Below are 15,632 nucleotides of genomic sequence, written 5' to 3' on the forward strand. Positions count from 1 at the left end.
ATATTACACATTACCTCTCTTTGATTTCAGTTTGTCAATTAAACAAGAGTGTACCGTCTGTTATTGTTTAAATGGCAAGAACAACTCAAATAAGCAAAGAGAAATGACAGTTCTTCAGTACTTTAAGACATGAAGGTCAGTCAATCTGGAAAATTTCAAGAACTTACAAAGTTTCTTCAAGTGCAATCGCAAAAGCCAATAAGCGCTATGATGAAACTGGCTCTCGTGAGGACGGCCACAGGAAAGGAAGACCCAGAGTTACCTCTGCTGCAAATAAATGCTTCATAGAGTTCAAGTAACAGACACATCTCAACATCAACTGTTCAGAGGAATCAGAGTGAATCAGGCCTTCATGGTCAAATTGCTGCAAAGGAACCGCTACTAAAGAACACCAATAAGAAGAAAAGACTTGCTTGGGCCAAGAAACACGAGCAATGGACATTAGACCGGAGGAAATCTGTCCTTTGGTCTGATGAGTCCAAACTTGAGATTTTTGATCCAACCGCCGTGTCTTTTATGGGACGCAGAGTAGGTGAACGGATGATCTGCGCATGTGTGGTTCCCACCGTGAAGCATGGAGGAGGAGGTGTGATGGTGTGCGGTTGATTTGCTGGTGACGCAGTCAGTGATTTATTTAGAATTCAAGGCACACTTAACCAGCATGGCTACCACAGCATTCTGCAGCAATATGCCATCCCATCTATTTTGCTCTTAGCGGGACAATGACCCAAAACACACCTCCAGGTTGTGTAAGGGTTATTTGACCAAGAAGGAGAGTGATGGAGTGCTGCGTCAGATGACCTTGCCTTCACAATCACCTGAGATGGTTTGGGATGAATTGGACCGCAGAGTGAAGGAAAAGCAGCCAACAAGTGCTCAGCGTGTGTTGGAACTCCTTCAAGATTGTTGGAAAAGCATTCCTCATGAAGCTTGTTGAATATCTCAAATATAAAATATATTTTGATTTATTTAACACTTTTTTGATTACTACATGATTCCATATGTGTTACTTCATAGTTCAGATGTCTTCACTATTATTCTATGTAGAAAATAGTAAAAATAAATAAACACCCTGGAATGAGTAGATGTGTCCAAACCTTTGACTGGTGATGAATATGGGGTGTGTGTTGTTTTTGTATGATGTATTAATTATCATATGTCAAATAGAAAGTGATGAATCCCCACATCATTGTATTTCTTTGAAATATAATTTCATTTAAGGACATATTCCGTTTACGGTCAGCATTGCTGAGTTGAAACAATGCATTTACTTCTTGAACATTCCTATACACTTCTTATTATGTAAAGCAATACTTTCTAACAAAATCTCTATGCACCATAGTGCTGTCAGTCTTCTGTAAACCACATTCAAAGTTGACTTATACTTATATGAACCCATAGAAATGTGGTCGATCTCTGTACTAATATAATAACATAGAGAGAGGAAAGAATAAGAGGGCAGACCCAGTAGACTGAGGAGTTATGTTGTTGCTATGTGACCAATGGCCCCCTCCCAGTTGGGGGGAGTGATGAGCTCTACAGCAGAGTCTCACAACTCAATCGCTGGTTGAAAACCAAAATGCCTTTACTTACGAGCCCCTAAACGACAGTGATTGGCCCAGAGTCAGAGTAAGAGGTTACGTGATTGACTGCTGGCACGTGCTACTTGTATCAATAAATCACTATCAGAAAATGTTTTGTGTGATAATTATTTATATATTACTGTTTTATTCACGTTTTCAAGTTCCGGTGATAAATCAAGCATTCCGATTCTTGCATAGATTGTAATGGGCGCATATTATGTGTGTAAAATACTTTTTTGAAGGTTGTACTGAATATGATGAGCTAAGCTAATTCCAGCTATATGTGGAGCCATGTTTGTTGACACACAATGTATTCAGGGTTTGATGTCATCGTCTGTCGGACCAACGATGCAGACCCAGCAGACTGAGGGGTTATGTTGTTGCAATGTGACCAGTGACCATATTAGTTTCTATATTGTGATCCAAGAATGTGGAGTGGTTACAGTCCTGAAGGGGGCGATAAGAAACCCCAGATGTTTACCTTAGTGAACACAATAATAGATATGTTTTTAACTGATTTCCCCTGTAACCTTTCTCACCCCATGTTGGTTTCTAAACACATGTTGTACATGTGTCCCACACTCTACACTCTACAACAAACCACTTCGATATTTTTTTAGGTACATTTTTGATAAAAATGGATTCATGATTTCAACATGTGTTTGTGTATGAAGACTAATTACCTAATCTAATAAGCCTTTAAGAGAAAAACGAATAAGACATTAATGGAATTGAAGACAGTTTCATGCTTTAGCTTTGTTTTTGGTGTTTTATCCCTTATTGAGAAAACAGTGCAAAAGCTTAGTAAATGGCCCTCAAAGGAAATTGCAGCAAATATGGTGTAGATATGAAGTAAGAAAGTGACCACCCTACATTGATGTTGCATCTCTGTGAGAACCTTAGCTTGTATATCCGACGCCTTGCCGACCTGGTTAGTGTGGTGGTGTGCATTTACCCAAGTCATTACTCAGGAACTAAAGAGTGGTGCTAACTCAGTGGTTGCAAAATGTGCTGTCAATGACAATGAATATAACAGCCAATATTTGTTGGATGTGTTGTAGTATCATGTTGTGATTATTGGAAATGGTTGAGGGTTCCTTCGCTACAGTTATAGTAAACTGTGTTAACTTCTTATGGATGGTGGCAGTATTGAGTCGCTTGGATGACTGACGTGCCCAGAGTAAACTGCCTCCTACTCACTCCCAGAAACTAAGATATGCATATTATTAGTAGATTTGGATAGAAAACACTCTGAAGTTTCTAAAACTGTTTGAATGATGTCTGTGAGTATAACAGAACTCATATGGCAGGCAAAAACCTGAGAAAAGATCCAACCAGGAAGTGATTTGAAGTTTTTCTATCTAATCCCTGTTCAAACTACAGTGTCTGTGGTGTCATTTTGCACTTCGTAAGGCTTCCATTGGCTGTCAACAGCCTATAGAAACTTGTTTCATGCGTCTCCTGTTACTGGGCAGAGAATAGGAGCTCAGTCAATGAGTTGACTGCCTGGGAGCAGTAAGTTGTTTTCTGCGCGGCACATTTGGCGCGCCGCTCATTCTTTTTCTTCTGTAATGAATACACTATTGTCCGGTTGGAAAATTATCGACGTTTTATGTTAAAAAGACCCTAAGGTTTGATTGTAAACCACATTTGACATGTTTCTATGAACGGTAATGGAACTATTTTACTTTTTGTCTCCTATTTTACGCTCATGCGTTATGCCTTTCGATAGTGATCTGAACACACGAACAAAACGGAGGTATTTGGACATAAATATGGAGTATTTCGAACAAAAATAACATTTCTTGTGGAAGTAGGAGTCCTGGTAGTGCATTCCGACCAAGATCAGCAAGGTAAGAGAATATTTATAATACTAATTCTTTGTTTAGTTGACTCCAGAACTTGGTGGGTAACTGTATAGCTTGCTTTGATGGCTGAGCTCTGTACTCAGAATATTGAAAAATGTGATTTCGCTGAAAAGCTATTTTAAAATCTGACAAAGCGGTTGCATTAAGGAGAAGTGTATCTATAATTCTTTCAATAACTGTTGTAAATTTTAGCAACGTTTATGATGAGTATTCTTGTAAATTGATGTGCTCATTCAGCTGAAATTTTGGTGGGAATACATTTTCTGAACATCACGCGCCAATGTAAAATGGGATTTATGGATATAAATATGAACTTTATCAAGCAAAACATACATGTATTTTGTAACATTGAGTCCTGGGATTGTCATCTGATGAAGATCATCAAAGGTTAGTGATTAATTGTAGCTGTATTTCTGGTTTTTGTGACGCCTCTCCTTGCTTGGAAAATGGCTGTGTGGTTTTTCTTGTCTCGGCACTGTCCTAACATAATCTAATTTTATGCTTTCGCCGTAAAGCCTTTTTCAAATCGGACACTGTGGTTGGATTAATGAGAATCCTATCTTTACAATGGTGTATAATACTTGTATGTTTGAGAAATTTGAATTATGAGATTTTTGTTGTTTAGCTTCTCTGGGCTAGGCGGGACGAATTCGTCCCACCTACGCAACAGCCAGTGTAATCCAGTGGCGCGACTTTCAAATACCTTAGAAATGCTATTACTTCAATTTCTCAAACATATGACTATCTTACAGCATTTTAAAGACAAGACTCTCGTTAATCTAACCACAGGTTAAAATTTGCCGCCCTGCTATTTCACTGGCTGTTGATAGTGTGTACCGCGGGTGGGACGCTAGCGTCCCAGATGTCCCAGAGAGGTTTTAAGGTTGGGGAAAGGGTTGTCCAACTGAATATATTCAACTGAAATGTGTCTTCCACATTTAACCCAACCCCTCCAAATCAGCAAGGTTTGGGTGCTGCCTTAACCTGTTGGGGATAGGGGGCAGTATTTACACGGCCGGATAAAAAAACGTACCCGATTTAATCTGGTTACTACTCCTGCCCAGTAACTAGAATATGCATATAATTATTGGCTTTGGATAGAAAACACCCTGAAGTTTCTAAAACTGTTTGAATGGTGTCTGTGAGTATAACAGAACTCAAATGGCAGGCAAAAACCTGAGAAGATTCCTTACAGGAAGTGGCCTGTCTGACAAGTTCTTGTTCATCTTGGCTCTTTTTATTGAAGAATGAGGATCTTTGCTGTAACGTGACACTTCCTACGGCTCCCATAGGCTCTCAGAACCCGGGAAAAAGCTGAATGATATCGAGGCAGCCCCTGGCTGAATAGTGGCCTGTCAGAGGACCATCAGACTGGGGCTCGTGCACGAGGGCACGAGATGTTTTTATTTTCTCTCTCTTTGAACGAAAACCACCACTCCCGGTCGGAATATTATCGTTTTTTTACGAGAAAAATTGCATAAAAATTGATTTTAAACAGCGGTTGACATGCTTCGAAGTACGGTAATGGAATATTTAGAATTTTTTTGTCACGAAATGCGTCGGGCTCATCACCCTTCTTTACCATTCGGATAGTGTCTAAAATGCACGAACAAAACGCCCCTATTTGGATATAACTATGGATTATTTGGGACCAAACCAACATTTGTTATTGAAGTAGAAGTCCTGGGAGTGCATTCTGACGAAGAACAGCAAAGGTAATAACATTTTTGTTATAGTAAATCTGACTTTGGTGAGTGCTAAACTTGCTGGGTGTCTAAATAGCTAGCCCTGTGATGGCTGGGCTATCTACTGAGAATATTGCAAAATGTGCTTTCACCGAAAAGCTATTTTAAAATCGGACATAGCGAGTGCATAGAGGAGTTCTGTATCTATAATTCTTAAAATAATTGTTATGTTTTTTGTGAACGTTTATCGTGAGTAATTTAGTAAATTCACCGGAAGTGTTCGGTGGGAATGCTAGTCACATGCTAGTCACATGCTAATGTAAAAATGTATTGTATAACATAATGTCCTAGGGGTGTCATCTGATGAAGATCATCAAAGGTTAGTGCTGCATTTAGCTGTGGTTTGGGTTTATGTGACACTATATGCTAGCTTGAAAAATGGGTGTCTGATTATTTCTGGCTGGGTACTCTGCTGTAAGGTTAACCTGTTATGGCTAGGGGGCAGTATTTTCACGGCTGGATAAAAAACGTACCCGATTTAATCTGGTTACTACTCCTGCCCAGTAACTAGAATATGCATATAATTATTGGCTTTGGATAGACAACACTCCAGAGTTTCTAAAACTGTTTGAATGGTGTCTGTGAGTATAACAGAACTCAAATGGCAGGTCAAAACCTGAGCGATTCCTTTACAGGAAGTGGCCTGTCTGACCATTTCTTGAACTTCTTTGCCATCTCTATCTTTTACAAAGGATCTCTGCTCTAACGTGACACTTCCTACGTCTTCCATAGGCGCTCAGAGCCCGGGAAAAACCTGAATGTCGTCATCCCAGCCCCAGGCTGAAACACATTATCGCCTTTCTCAAGTGGCTGATCAAGGGACTGTGGGCTTAGGCGCGTGCCCTGGCCGCCCCCGTCTTTGTGATTTTTCCTCTGTTTGCCGAAAAGGAGATTCCCGGTCGGAATATTATCGCTTTTTTACGAGATAAATTGCATAAAAATTGATTTTAAACAGCGGTTGACATGCTTCGACGTACGGTAATGGAATATTTAGAATTTTTTTGTCACGAATTGCGCCATGCGCGCGACCCTGATTTACCATTTCGGATAGTGTCTGGGACGCACGAACAAAACGCCGCTATTCGGATATAACTATGGATTATTTTGGACCAAACCAACATTTGTTATTGAAGTAGCAGTCCTGGGAGTGCATTCTGACGAAGACAACAAAAGGTAATCAAACTTTTATAATAGTAAATCTGATTTTGGTGAAGGCTAAACTTGCCGGGTGTCTAAATAGCTAGCCTGTGATGGCTGGGCTATGTACTTAGAATATTGCAAAATGTGCTTTCACCAAAAGCTATTTTAAAATCGGACATATCGAGTGCATAGAGGAGTATTGTATCTATAATTCTTAAAATAATTGTTATGCTTTTTGTGAACGTTTATCGTGAGTAATTTAGTAAATTGTTAGTAAATTCCCCGGAAGTTTGCTAGTTCTGAACGTCACATGCTAATATAAAAAGCTGTTTTTTGATATAAATATGAACTTGATTGAACAAAACATGCATGTATTGTATAACATAATGTCCTAGGGTTGTCATCTGATGAAGATCATCAAAGGTTAGTGCTGCATTTAGCTGTCTTCTGGGTTTTTGTGACATTATATGCTAGCTTGAAAAATGGGTGTCTGATTATTTCTGGCTGGGTACTCTGCTGACATAATCTAATGTTTTGCTTTCGTTGTAAAGCCTTTTTGAAATCGGACAGTGTGGTTAGATTAACGAGAGTCTTGTCTTTAAAATGGTGTAAAATAGCTCTCTGTTGTTCTTCCCTTTGTAGTCTGTAATGGTTTGCAAGCCCTGCCACATCCGACGAGCATCAGAGTGCAGTACGACTCAATCTTTGTCCTGTATTGACACTTTGCCTGTTTGATGGTTCTTCGGAAGGCATAGCGGGATTTCTTATAAGCTTATAAGTCCCGCTTCTTGAAAGCGGCAGCTCTACCCTTTAGCTCAGTGTGGATGTTGCCTTTAATCCATGGCTTCTGGTTGTTGTATGTACGTACGTTCACTGTGGGGATGATGTCATCGATGCACTTATTGATGAAGCCAATGACAGATGTGGTGTACTCCTCATATTCCAGTCTGTGCTAGCAAAACAGTCCTATAGCTTAGCATCTGCTTCATCTGACCACTTTTTTATTGCTCTAGTCACTGGTGCTTCCTGCTTTAATGTTTACTTGTAAGCAGGAATCAGGAGGATGGAATTATGGTCGATTTGCCAAATGGAGGTCGATTTGCCAAGGGAGAGCTTGGTGCGCGTCTCTGTGTGTGGAGTATAGGTGGTCCAGAGTTCTTTACCCTCTGGTTGCACATTTAACATGCATTAAAGTCCCCGGCTACTAGGAGCACCACATCTGGGTGAGCGTTTTCTTGTTTGCTTACGGCGGACTATAGCTCATTCAATGCTATCTTAGTGCCAACCTCTGACTGAGGAGGTGTGTTTAAACAGCTACGAAGAATACAGATGGGACCTCTCTTGGTAGGTATTGTGGTCTGCAGTTTATCATGATATACTCTATCTCAGGCGAGCAATAGCTAAAAACTTCCTTAGATATAGTGCACCAGCTGTTATTTACAGGAATTCATAGTCCGCCGCCCCTTGTCTTACCAGACGCCGCTGTTCTATCCTGCCGGTAAATCGTATAACCAGCCAGCTGTACGTTGATATTGTCATCGTTCAGCCAACACTCCGTGAAGCATAAGATGCTTCAGTTTTTAATGTCCCGATGGTAGTTTAATCTTCCACGTAACTCGTCGATTTACTTGTCCAAAGATTGCACGTTTGCTAGCAGAATTGAGAGAAGTAGGGTTTATTAGATTGCCTTTGAATTCTCAGCAGGCAGGCTGCTCGCCGGCCTCTCTTTCTCCGCCTCCTCTTCATATATTCCATTTGTTTTGTCTTGTCTCCCACACACCTGGTTTCAATTCCATCATTACATGTTGTGTATTTAACCCTCTGTTCCCCCCATGTCCTTGTCCGGAATTGCTTGTGCACGTTATTCTGGTGTGCGACGGGTTTTGTGCCCATTGATATATTGTTCTGTTTCCAGGGGTTTTTATTATTAAAGTGCGCTTTTGAAAACACTGTTTTTGCTCTCCTGTGCCTGACTTCTCTGCCGCCAGTACGCACCCCTTACATGTATTGTGTATTGCATTGTAATGTTTTTTTGTGTAACTTTATTAAAACTTACTATCTTTGATTTATTATATCTGTAATTCAGATGATTGAATAACATATTTGTATATGAATTTCCGAAATATTACAATAATTATTCACGTTTTCTTATAATGGTGTCACGCCCTGACCTGAGAGAGCCTTTTTATGTCTCTATTTAGGATTGGTCAGGGTGTGATTTGGGTGGGCATTCTATGTTCTATTTTCTATGTTTTGTATTTCTTTTTTTTGGCCTGGTATGGTTCTCAATCAGGGACAGCTGTACCTTGTTGTCGCTGATTGGGAGCCATACTTAGGTAGCCCTTTTTCCCACCTGTCCTTGTGGGTAGTTAACTTTGTTTGTGGCACTTAGCCCTGTAAGCTTCACGGTCGTTTTGTATGTTTTATTGGTTTTGCTGGCGACATTGAATAAAAAGGAAAATGTACGCTCACCACGCTGGACCTTGGTCTACTTCATCCGACGGTCGTGACAAATGGCCTGTACTTTTACAATGTCTTTGCATTGTGCTTTTTTAATAAGCAATTTTTTATCCACCAGATGGAATGAGTGCTTTCTTAGAGTAAATGGATATTGTCATCGTCATCAACTTTTCCATAAAACCTAATTTGGTCAAACTCCTTTCAGCCTAGTACAGATCTTACGCTCCACAATGTGTGAGCTAAAGGAACAATCTGCTATTTCTACATCCATTTTTGGACTTAATTATATCTACCTATTGAATCTTGAAGAATATAACATAAATGCCCCGTGAGCAAAGTTCAAATGCCGTACCCCATCAGCTGAAGACCATTGAGATTTTCAGAATGACTTTTTGGGGAAGATTGTGCCTGAAGAGAACAGTTCTTCTCAGTTTTATGATGTCATATACTCTGCAGGAGTTCTGAGGAGCTAGTAACCTACGTATGAATGACTACCTGTTCTCCCATATTGCCTCCTCATCCTACAGACAGGACATAACGATTAGTGACATTAGTTGTGTATGACTCTTACTGCTATTTTCAGTGTCCCTGCATGGTCTGGAAGGTCACTGTTCCAGTTAGGGGGTTTCTGTGTCTATGTGTTTATGACTATGTGGTCAAACAGACAGCCGGAAGCCAGGTCATTGTCACTGGTCCTGATAAAATAAAACAGGTCGCCACGGAGACCACAAGTCACAGGAAGTGACATCACCACAAGATGTTGACTGAAACATAGAAGGGGGGCCTTTGTCAGTAACCTGGGACCCATTACCTTCCAAAAAATTTGGCTGGTGTTTTATGTCCCTCAGTCACACTGACCTATAAGCATGCAGAAGAAGTCATGCAAACACTTCTGCAGGCATATGAAGCCTTGATGAAAATGCACACAAACTGCTTTGATATTTTTGCTCTCTCTCACTCACTCTCTCTAACCCCCTCACTCTCTCTCTTTCGTTCTCTTTTGTTCTCTCTCTCTCTCTCTCTCTCTCTCTATCTCTATATCTATTTCTCTATCACTTTCTTCCTTTCTTTCTCTGTCTCTGTCTCACTCTCTCCCCCCGAGCCCTCTATCTTTCTCTGCAACTTTGAGTGGTTTGCTCATAAAGTAACAAGTTACCGGTATCTGTGAAACACCATGACCAAGACCATGAAGCACACAACCAGCAGCAGATAGGAAACACATGCTCCAAAACCACCACGATCAGACTGATCAACACAGTGACAGACCCCAAACACACCCACGCCTCATTGTCTAACGCTCAATCTGAGTGAAGGGGTATTTTCAGAGAGCAACTATAGAATGTGACTTCCTTTTCAACTAACATACAGGAATTATTTTATAGAACAGCAGCCCTCATCAAAAGGAAGTCTCTGCTCTTTCTCTACTCTACTATTCCTTCTCTGTGTGTATCGGTTAGTCAACTGCTAGCTAGCTACCAGTGACAGTGCTAGATAAGGACATACAGCCAGAGGAAACAGTCAAAGCCTTACAGAGATGTCTGGTGGTCCCTTCTCCTGCTTCTCCAAACAGGGAATACTACTTCTCCTACTCTCCAACCTCCAATATGGTAAGTTTTGTAAAAAAATAAATATATTTATCCTGTTTATGCTTTGTATATCTATTGCATGTGCTTTCTTGAATTATGAAGTTAGTTAAACCGTTAGCTTTCTCTAACTTCCTTGTTGGTCTTTGCAACGATGTGTATTGACTGTAGAATGCCTTGCCATCAGTGATTGGTGGGTATATAGAATCTTTTGCTTTATTACTGTTTGATAACACCTACATAATACCTATATTCAGGAACATATCATGATGAAGTGATTCTGCAGTTTTGAATGAGTGCCAATGGTGTGGTTGGGTCAGCAGCTGTTGCATTGTGTTTGTTTCGGGGTAGACTTTGAAAATTGAGATATTAAAGACATGATAGATCAGACGCATTGTTTATAAAGGAGTGAAAGAGACTGGGTTTTATGTCAGAAGGTAATGGGTCTCTGTAGAAGGACCAGTGGCGGTTCTAGAACATTTCAACTGGGGGGGCCAAGCTGGGGCCAATGGTACTGTTAGAGGGGCCAGTTACATTAGACGTGATTGTTGTCATATCATTTTCTTCATTGCATTGCAGGCATTTGCAGGCAAAATACCTTGTTCATTATCATTAGTGTTGCCACTGTCTAATAACGGATGTAAAAAAAGAACGATTGCAAAAATTAGTTATGTAAAAATGATTTCATACTCCACATTTAGGGGGGCCACAGGGGGTCCAAAATTGTTGTCACAGGGGCACTGGCCCCACACTGTAACAAGTATTACAGTGTAACAATGAGTAATTACAACACTTGCTACATCATACTACATGAATAATTACACAGTAATAAGATTATTGTAATATAGTGTGCAGCCATTGATTGATGTCAGAATAATGTGTGTATTTGGGTGTTTCAGGTGTAGGTGTTACTCTGATCATCAACAAGAGAGTGGGGGACTCCGTGGAGCTGCTGGCAGGCTTAGAGAGGGAACATTTCAAATCCTTGGAGTGGAAGTACATGGGAAAGGATATTGCAGAATTCAACTCAGAAGTTGTATATTCACCTGGATCCCAGTTTGAGGGGAGACTAAAGATGAACACCAAAAACTTCAGTTTAACAGTCAGAGAACTGACACTGCAAGACTCAGGGGATTTTATACTTACAGGAGAAGAGGACAAAGGTCAGATTGACAGTAAGACCATCACTCTGAAGGTCCACGGTAGGCTGTTTTCATCATTTTTGCATCCTATTTTGATATCATTCTTATTTATATACATGACCACAGCTGATGGTCTTTACACTATAACACTGAATTTGTGGTTTTATACTGACCTCACTCACCATGCTTTGTTACATTTCAATCACATTTTCAGGTCATCTATCTCCTGGTGGTATGGCAATGGTAGGATTAATTTAGAAGACTGATTATGAGTCTCTATCTCTCTCCTGGTTGGTCAGAGCCTATATCCAAGGTGGCGATCCAGACAGACATCAAGCTATTGGCCAACCACTCCTGTACGGTACGGCTGGTGTGCAACGTGTCCTGCTACTCCAACATTATCTACACCTGGGAGAGAGACAATGAGATCTACGGGGACGCCCAGCAGATTCACTTCTCTCTCTCACCAGTAGAGGGAGACATCAGTGTAAAGTGCAACGCCTCCAACCTAGTCAGTTGGAAAACTGCCTCTACGACAGTAAAGTGTAGTAATGACACAACCGCCCCAGGTACCTAGATATCATAATAATCCCTTCCATACACTTTCAGTGTGCTTATACGCTTATGTTGTCAAATATAATATGTAATGCATGTGATTACATTGGAAGTATATGATATAGAGCCATTTAGTCTTTATCATATTGTATAGTCTAATCGTGTGTGTTGTACAATATGTGACAGGACTGGTGTGGTTTACCATCTACATCGGAGTATCAGTGGGAGGAGCTGTGGTGCTGATCCTCACTGTAGCAGTGGCAGTGTGCTACTGCAGGGGCCGAAGTAACACAGGTATGTACAGCTTAGGGGCCTCTACTATACTTAAAGTGACATTTCAGGTTGTTCTAGAAGTATTCTTCAGCTGATATGATTTTTGGGGGGGATTTGGTAGAACTTAGAAAAAGAGTGAGACCCCTCATTAATTCCTGGGTATGTTTGTTGATATCCTGTATAAAATGTTTCTCTGATTGGTTGATATTTTGTTCTTATAATACACAGCAGGACTAACTGACAACACAATATATGCTGATGTTATGATCAAAACAAGAAGTAGAGATGTAAGTATGCATTGCCGTTATTATGTATCTGAATGTGTGGAAGCTGTATGTACTGTATTGTAATGGGCTGTATTTTGATTCCAGACAAGATCAAACAGTCATGTAAACCCAATATCCATCTATGAAACTGTCAATGATCTGGTTATCCCAGGATTGAACAAGGTAAGATATAAATGGTCATAATGGTAAAATGTCTGTGGTTGAATGGAAGACTATGTAGTCCACTTTGAGAGTAGTCTATACCTTCTTGATGCTGAAACAGTTTCTTCTTGACTGTCTGTCACATGTAGCCGCAGACTCTGTATGACAAGATCGCATTTGGACGCCCAGAAGGCACCCTCATCTCCCCACCAGAAAGTACTGTGAGCTGAACAGGATGTGGTCATAGGCTGGGCCTTCCATAGATATAGAACCCTCTGCATGCTCTGCATCTTACACGTGTATATTCTGAAGATAAGCCTAGATGTAACTGTCTATTTTCTTTTATTTCCTTCTCCCCTTGATGATTCTCATATATACAGTATGTCATAAGGCCTTATGCCTTTCTTTGAAGGCCTAGTTACAATTCGGAGATTCTGAAATGTGTAATAGGCAGTAGAAGGAGTGGTGATATAGACAAGCTCATATGTCGAATTTCTATTTTCTAGATTAAAGAAAATATATGTAGATAATAGCATGACATTGATTAGTGAGGTGGATTTATGCCTGTGAATAGAAAGTGTACTCTGTTGCATCAGGATTATGTGCTCGCCAGGCATTGATGAGGTTGTAATCAGAGAGTATACGACTACAAAGATGTGGATTGTAGTTGGTCTTATTTTTTGTATTTTTTGTATTTTTTGTGGTAATTATTTATATATTTACTGTTTTATTCACATGTTTTCAAGTTCCGGTGATAAATCATGCATTCCGATTCTTGCATAGATTGTAATGGGCGCATATTATGTGTGTAAAATACTTTTTTGAAGGTTGTACTGAATATGATGAGCTAAGCTAATTCCAGCTATATGTGGAGCCATGTTTGTTGAGGGGTTTGATGTCATCGTCTGTTGGACCAACGATGCAGACCCAGTAGACTGAGGGGTTATGTTGTTGCTATGTGACCAGTGACCATATTAGTTTCTATATTGTGATCCACAAGAATATGGAGTAGTTACAGTCCTGAAGGGAGCGATAAGAAACCCCAGATGTTTACCTTAGTGAACATAATAATATGTTTTTAACTGATTTCCCCTGTAACCTTTCTCACCCCATGTTGGTTTCTAAACACATGTTGTACATGTGTCCCACACTCTACACTCTACAACAAACCACTTCGATATTTTTTTAGGTACATTTTTGATAAAAATGGATTCATGATTTCAACATGTGTTTGTGTATGAAGACTAATTACCTAATCTAATAAGCCTTTAAGAGAAAAACGAATAAGACATTAATGGAATTGAAGACAGTTTCATGCTTTAGCTTTGTTTTTGGTGTTTTATCCCTTATTGAGAAAACAGTGCAAAAGCTTAGTAAATGGCTCTCAAAGGAAATTGCAGCAAATATGGTGTAGATATGAAGTAAGAAAGTGACCACCCTCTGTAAGAACCTGAGCTTGTGCCATGCAGACCTGGTTAGTGTGGTGGTGTGCATTTAACCAAGTCATTACTCAGGAACTAAAGAGTGGTGCTAACTCATTGGTTGCAAAATGTGCTCTCAATGACAATGAATATAAAATGCAATATTTGTTGGATGTGTTATAGTATCAAGTTGTGATTATTGTAAATGGTTGAGGGTTACTTTGCTACAGTTATAGTAAACTGTGTTAAGAGATTGTAACGCCCTGGCCATAGAGAGGGGTTTTTTGTTCTTTATTTTGGTTAGGCCAGGGTGTTACATTGGGTGGGCGTTCTATGTTCCTTTTTCTATGTTTTTGTATTTCTTTGTTTTGGGCCGTGTGTGTGTGGCTCCCAATCAGGCACAGCTGAGGTTCGTTGTTTCTGATTGGGAGTCACACATAAGGAGCATGTTTTTCCTTTGGGTTTTGTGGGTAATTGTTTCTGTTGAGTGTTTTGCACCTGACAGGACTGTTTGGCTGTCAGTTTTCTTGTTTTGTTTTGTATAGTGTTCTTTCTGTCATTAAAATTCAAATTGAACACTAACTCCGCTGCACCTTGGTCAACTCTCTCTCCCGACAGCTGTTACAGAGATTAATGAGTGGAGTTTTAGTGATTTTGGTCTCTGTACACTCTCTGTGTACAGAACATGGGAAGTCAATGGCCATTTAAAGCTGCAGTCCGCTATTCAAACAACCACAAAAATGACACCCTTCCTCTTGTTGTGGTATATACGACTGACGGATGGAGCTAAGGAAATTCATTCATCTACATTATTTACAATAATTGTCATAAAATAAACCGTATATTTTGGGTTATGAAGGGATAAGACTTGAATTGCTCTGATTCATTTAAAAGTAAAGAAATCAATGCAGAAATTGCAGATTGCACCAGTAAAATAAAGTACAGGATGGATTTGGTAAACAGTAACATGAATATGGCGTGTTGTTATTTATTTCAGGTTTATATTGATGCAATGTGACTTTCTTTGTTGTAGTGCTGAGTACACACATCTACTCTGGACACTCTGAAGACGATGATGGTAGATATTTGTGCACTTGATTAAGCCTTGATCTCCTAATGCTTCATCAAATGTTTTATTTGTAATTTTTAAAGCTGCTTTTGGATAGATATATTTTGTGTTTTGAGTGACTCAAAAGGATCCAGCCCTTTAAAAATGTTGGCCTAAAATGACAGACCCAAATCTAACTGCCTGTAGCTCAGGCCCTGAAGCAAGGATATGGATATCCTTGGTACCATTTGAAAGGAAGCACTTTGAGGTTTGTGGAAATGTGAAAGGAATTTAGGAGAATATAACACAATAGATCTGGTAAAAGATAATATTACAAAAATACAACAGTTATTTTGTATTTTTTTTTGTACAAAATAGACTGATCC

At 39.8% G+C, this 15,632-nt stretch overlaps 1 protein-coding gene across 1 annotated transcript; it reads left to right on the forward strand.

The window, feature by feature from the left end:
• The first annotated feature begins 10,074 nt into the window (after positions 1 to 10,074).
• Positions 10,075 to 15,046, forward strand: LOC106609011 (natural killer cell receptor 2B4). The gene is made up of 7 exons (XM_014207332.2): positions 10,075 to 10,403; positions 11,279 to 11,581; positions 11,821 to 12,090; positions 12,263 to 12,370; positions 12,578 to 12,636; positions 12,721 to 12,798; positions 12,927 to 15,046. Exons 1-7 carry the CDS (start codon positions 10,331 to 10,333, stop codon positions 13,005 to 13,007), a joined length of 972 nt encoding a protein of 323 aa, XP_014062807.2. The 5' UTR covers positions 10,075 to 10,330; the 3' UTR covers positions 13,008 to 15,046.
• The last annotated feature ends 586 nt before the right edge of the window (positions 15,047 to 15,632 follow it).

This window comes from Salmo salar, chromosome ssa07, assembly GCF_905237065.1.
Source record: "Salmo salar chromosome ssa07, Ssal_v3.1, whole genome shotgun sequence".
In the NCBI taxonomy this organism is placed as follows: Eukaryota; Metazoa; Chordata; class Actinopteri; order Salmoniformes; family Salmonidae; genus Salmo; species Salmo salar.